The sequence below is a fragment of the Aquarana catesbeiana genome, linkage group LG02 (genome assembly GCF_042186555.1).
Source record: "Aquarana catesbeiana isolate 2022-GZ linkage group LG02, ASM4218655v1, whole genome shotgun sequence".
Classification (NCBI taxonomy): domain Eukaryota; kingdom Metazoa; phylum Chordata; class Amphibia; order Anura; family Ranidae; genus Aquarana; species Aquarana catesbeiana.
In genome coordinates this window covers 70,633,936-70,639,935 of record NC_133325.1, presented here as the reverse complement: position 1 = coordinate 70,639,935, position 6,000 = coordinate 70,633,936, and the positions used below count along the sequence as shown (strand labels likewise).

The 6,000-nt window shown below is 53.0% G+C and overlaps 1 protein-coding gene across 3 annotated transcripts in view; it reads left to right on the top strand.

The window, feature by feature from the left end:
* The first annotated feature begins 939 nt into the window (after positions 1–939).
* Positions 940–6,000, top strand: part of SESN3 (sestrin 3) — a 180,980-nt gene continuing 175,919 nt past the window's right edge. For all 3 annotated transcript variants that reach the window (XM_073613028.1, XM_073613026.1, XM_073613027.1), the window contains exon 1: positions 940–1,193. In XM_073613028.1, coding sequence (XP_073469129.1) covers positions 1,119–1,193 — 75 coding nt within the window. In that variant the 5' untranslated portion in view covers positions 940–1,118. The remainder of the gene's footprint in view (positions 1,194–6,000) is intronic.

Genomic DNA, 6,000 nt, shown 5'->3' with positions numbered 1-6,000 from the left:
ATTGACAGCTGATGACTCATCAGTTGTTAAGGACGCCACTGCCGGCTTCCCGGCCCCGCTCCTTAACAACCAGCTTTTACTGCGCCCTGATTGGGCAAGGCTTTATTGTCCAGGAATGAAGGTGCCCGGGACCGACCTGCAAAATGCGGGATTATCCCTGACAATCCGGGACATGTGGTCACATGTTTCTTAATGTGGGGGGGTTGTATTGGGGGTACAACACACTCCCCCCTCTCAGGTCACATCACACACCGGCCAGAGACATTTCCTTTCTCCCGGGCTTCTGATGACATCAGCGCTCCGCCCCCTCCAGAGAAGTCGGACCCGTCCCCTCCAGCCATAGGCTGTAATACTAGGACTGCAACAACAAGGGGCAGAGAGTGTACCATTCATGACTGGGGTTGGTGCCAGCCATCTGGGAAGCAATAACCCAATAACCGGCGAGCCCAATGGAGGGTATAGAGGGGGAGGTGGGTGACTGACACAAGTACTGTGAGGGAGAGCAGGGAAGTGAATGGTGAGTGATGGGTGGACAGGCACCACACAGCGGACACAAAGCCCGGCTCAGCACTTCTCCCATCCTCCTCTCCCTCACACAGCTGCACCCCTTGTTTATCACTGCTCCTTTTGTCCACCAACTAAGCCCTAAGCTCTGGTGGGCGTGGCGACTCCTGTTTTCGAGTTTTTCTCATTGGCCGAGCGGCCTTTCTCCTTCCTAACTCCGCGATTGGCTGGCACAAAGCAGTTACCGGGGGGCGTGACGTGACCAGCGGCTCAGCCGCCATTGGCCAGCACAAACGTGCAGGCGAGAGGAGGCAACGAGGGCGTGGCTATGCCTGCAAAGGGCCGGCATTGGGCAGGAGCAAGAGGGAAAGTTATAGGAGCGGGCGTGTAAGGGGCGGGGTGGTGGGTGGGACCGGCGGAGAGGTTATATATATTCCTCGGCTGTGTGGGCGTATCTGTGCGAGTCTAGCCCGCCCTGTGGTGCCTGTCACTCGTCGTCCGTCTCCTGTGGCCGGTCTGTGCTCTCGGGGCGGCCCGCAGTTCACAGCTCACCGGCCTCTCTCCCCCAGACAACCAGCAAACAGCCAGAGCACCGGCCGGGGAAGGGAGACACCATGAACAGCACGGAGAGCCTGAGCAACAGCAGGGACTACCTGATCTGCAGCAACTGCCACAAAGTGCTCAGAAAGGTGAGCAGACCCTTCAACATCTGACAACTATTAGTGCAACTGTCCAGGGGGGAGGAGGGCTACAGGTACCAGCATGCCCGGGCATGTCACACTCGGCACAAGTCTCAGCTTTGTAGAGATGGTGGTAGACCTGTCTCTGGAAATGGCTCACACTTCTGCCTTCTATTATCCCACATAGAGCCCCATTGCCTGAGAGATAGACCAGTGTTATCATTGCATTAACCATTGGAGCAGATGTGCTGTGCAGGGGGTTGTGAATTGGGTAGTACATGGAGCCTGGAAGGGGCGGTGCTTGGAGCGTGCAGGGGGTTGGCGCAAGGAGCGTGCAGGGGGTTGGTGCTTGGAGCGTGCATGGGGGTATTGAATGGAGAAGTACATGGAGCGTGCAGGGGGTAATGCATGAAGAAGTACATGGAGCGTGCAGGGGGTTGGTGCTTGGAGCGTGCAGGGGGTAATGCATGGAGAAGTACATGGAGCGTGCAGGGGGTTGGCGCTTGGAGCGTGCAGGGGGTTGGCGCTTGGAGCGTGCAGGGGGTATTGCATGGAGAAGCACATGGAGCGTGCAGGGGGTTGCGCAAGGAGCGTGCAGGGGGTTGCGCAAGGAGCGTGCAGGGGGTTGGCGCAAGGAGCGTGCAGGGGGTAATGCTTGTAGAAGTAAATGGAGCGTGCAGGGGGTAATGCATGGAGACGTACATGGAGCGTGCAGGGGGTAATGCATGGAGACATGCATGGAGACATACATGGAGACATACATGGAGCGTGCAGGGATTAATGCATGGAGAAGTACATGGAGCGTACAGGGGGTTGGCGCAAGGAGCGTGTAGACGGTTGGTGCATGGAGCGTGCAGGGGGTACTGCATGGAGAAGTACATGGAGCGTGCAGGGGGGTACTGCATGGAGAAGTACATGGAGCGTGCAGGGGGGTACTGCATGGAGAAGTACATGGAGCGTGCAGGGGGGTACTGCATGGAGAAGTACATGGAGCGTGCAGGGGGGTACTGCATGGAGAAGTACATGGAGCGTGCAGGGGGGTACTGCATGGAGAAGTACATGGAGCGTGCAGGGGGGTACTGCATGGAGAAGTACATGGAGCGTGCAGGGGGGTAATGCATGGACAAGTACATGGAGCGTGCAGGGGATAATGCATGGAGCGTGCAGGGGGTACTGCATGGAGAAGTACATGGAGCGTGCAGGGGGTTGGCGCAAGGAGCGTGCAGAGGGGTGGCACAAGGAGCGTGCAGGCGGTAGGGGCATGGAGCGTGCAGGGGGTAATGCATGGAGCGTGCAGGGGGTACTGCATGGAGAAGTACATGGAGCGTGCAGGGGGTACTGCATGGAGAAGTACATGGAGCGTGCAGGGGGTACTGCATGGAGAAGTACATGGAGCGTGCAGGGGGTACTGCATGGAGAAGTACATGGAGCGTGCAGGGGGTACTGCATGGAGAAGTACATGGAGCGTGCAGGGGGTAATGCATGGAGAAGTACATGGAGCGTGCAGGCGGTTGGCGCAAGGAGCGTGCAGGCGGTTGGCACAAGGAGCGTGCAGGCGGTTGGTGCATGGAGCGTGCAGGGGGTAATGCGTGCAGGGGGTAATGCATGAAGAAGTACATGGAGCGTGCAGGGGTAATGCATGAAGAAGTACATGGAGCGTGCAGGGATAATGCATGAAGAAGTACATGGAGCGTGCAGGGATAATGCATGAAGAAGTACATGGAGCGTGCAGGGATAATGCATGGAGAAGTACATGGAGCGTGCAGGGATAATGCATGGAGAAGTACATGGAGCGTGCAGGGGGTAATGCATGGAGAAGTACATGGAGCTTGCAGGGGGTAATGCATGGAGAAGTACATGGAGCGTGCAGGGGGTAATGCATGGAGAAGTACATGGAGCGTGCAGGGGGTAATGCATGGAGAAGTACATGGAGCGTGCAGGGGGTAATGCATGGAGAAGTACATGGAGCGTGCAGGGGTAATGCATGGAGAAGTACATGGAGCGTGCAGGGGGTAATGCATGGAGAAGTACATGGAGCGTGCAGGGGGTAATGCATGGAGAAGTACATGGAGCGTGCAGGGGGTAATGCATGGAGAAGTACATGGAGCGTGCAGGGGGTAATGCATGGAGAAGTACATGGAGCGTGCAGGGGGTAATGCATGGAGAAGTACATGGAGCGTGCAGGGGGTAATGCATGGAGAAGTACATGGAGCGTGCAGGGGGTAATGCATGGAGAAGTACATGGAGCGTGCAGGGGGTGGTGAATGGGACATTGCATGGAGCGTGCAGCATCATTGGACTAAGCAGCACAGTGACCCTGGAAATTCAATCAGAGTGTCTGCAGCAATGCTGGGTGTTGTAGAGGATCTCCATGGAGTTTTCTCTTTTTTTTGCTTTTGGTGATCTGATAACAGCGCAGTGTTGAGGTCGATGGAATATACCTGATGGTGGGCGGAGCCATGCTGGAACATGTTTTTAAGATCTCCACAAGGTCTGTTCTGCCAAACTGCGATGGCAATGAAGACAGTAAAGTGGTGGTAGGGGGGTTGGTGCCAGCGACTGCGGTGAGAGCGGGTAGCGCTCCTCACATCTAATGCAGGCGATGAACAGTATACATTCTTTGTATTGGCATAATCGTTTCCCCTTAGTTGAATGAGGGAGGGTGGCCCAAAAATGTTCTTGCACAGGGACCTTTGATATTTCGGGGGCCATTAACATGAATTAGCAGCTGCGCCCCGCCGTCCTGTAGATCTCAGTATGGTTTGGGCAGGTGGTGAGCGCTATATATCCTTCATAATACCCTAACCTTTGTAATTAAAGACGGAGGCCCCTTTTTTTGTTTAGGGGCCCATTTGTTTGCGACGGTAGCTGAGATTCCCTCCTCCACCATCCTGTAGACCTCAGCATATCCAGGTCAGTTTATAAGCAGCATTCATTCTTCATATTGACCAAATTGTTCTAAAAGAAGGGGGGTCCAAAAATGTTCTCGAATGGGGCCCCTCTGGGATTAAGGGGTCCTTTCCCATTGGATGGGAGCTAGGATTCCATCTTCCTCTGTTCTAAAGGGCTCAGAACTGCTCACTTTCAACTTGGCAAGTGATAAGGTACACATTCTTCATAATATCCTAATCGTTCCTCCTAACTGACTGAGGGAGGAGGGCCCCAAAATATTTTTGAGTAGGGGCCAATTTACTGTAGGTGAAATGTGGATCAGGGGGCAGCTGGGTCTCCCTCCTCCGCTTTCCTATAGACTTCAGCACTGCTCATGTCTGGGCCAGGTGATTTGTTGTATGCATTCTTTATAATGCCATAGTCATTTTCCTAATTGGCTGAGGGATGGAGGCCCCAAAATATTCCCGCATAGGGGCCCTCTGGGATTAAGAGACCTATTTACATGAGATGAGGGTCAGGTGGGACTCCCTCCAAATTACTTCTCACGTCTAGGGCAGGTGTTGATAAGGAATATGCATTCTTCATATTGCCCTAATCATTCCTTAGTAATGGAATTAAGCAGGGGGCCCAAAATGTTTTTGCATAGGGGCCCATTTACATGTGATGAGGGTTAGCTGACAGGTAGCACCCCCTCCTTTGCCATCCTGTAGACCTCAGCAATGCTCACCTCTAGGGTAGGAGATGAGTGGTATTGCAGGGGCCCATTTACATGAAATGAGGTTAGGTGACCGCAAAGGACTCCCTGCTCTGCCCTCCTAAATACCTTGGCACTGCTCACCTTTAGAGAAGCAGGTTAGCACTATGCATTCCTCATAATGCCCTAGTCACTGAACGAGGGGCCCAAAAATATTTTTGCATGGGTCCCATTTACATGAAATGAGGTTGGGTGACAGCTGAGGACCCCTGCCCTCCTGTAGACTTCGGCACTGCTAACCTCCAGAGTAGGAAGGTGAGCACTATGCTTTCTTCATAATGCCCTAGTCGTTGAATGAGGAAGGGGGCCTCAAAATGTTTTTGCACAGGGACCCTAGGGGAATGAGGGGCCCATTTACATCAAATGAGGCTGGGTGACAGTTGAGGACCCTCTCCTCAGCCATCCTGTAGACCTCGGCACTGCTCAGCTCTAGAGTAGGAGGTGAGCACTATGCCTTCATAATGCCCTAGTCATTGAACAAGGGAGGGGGGGGTCCAAAATATTTTTGCATGGGGCCCATTTACATAAAATGAGGTTAGGTGACAGGTGGGACCCTTCCTCTGCTGTCCTGTAGACCTTAGTACTGTTGACCTCTAGGGCAGGAGATGAGCGCTTTGCATTCTTCATAGTGCTCTAACAATTGAAAATGGTAGGAGAGCCCAAAAAATATTCTTACACAGGGGCCCTTTACTGTCTGTCCACCACTGGCTGCATCTGATACACATCTGCATAGATGTCCACCTATAGTCCTCTGCCGAGAAATAATCCAAGTGCAAAATGATCCATGTCACGTGCCAACTGCACATTTCCTATTGTGGTTTGATTGCGCTGGTGACATTAAATAGATTATACCCGCATATTGAGTATTCTGTCACAAACTGAATATTTTCACTTAGGAGGTCAATTGTTTGTCTTTTTTTTCTTTTTTTTTTTATCCTACACACCACACTATTGTCATACTGGATTGCGAGATCCTAAAAATAGACCCCCCCCCCCCCCGTAGACATAATGCATATCAGTATTTAATGGCCACCAGACTGAAATGTGAGGAGTACGCTCCTTCTCCCCCTGCTGTGACAACCAGCAAGCGCCATTCATCTGTCACGGTCATGAGTTGCCTTGTGTTTGCCACTTGTGTAGAAGTATTCTATAAGGGTACACCTGCTTCGG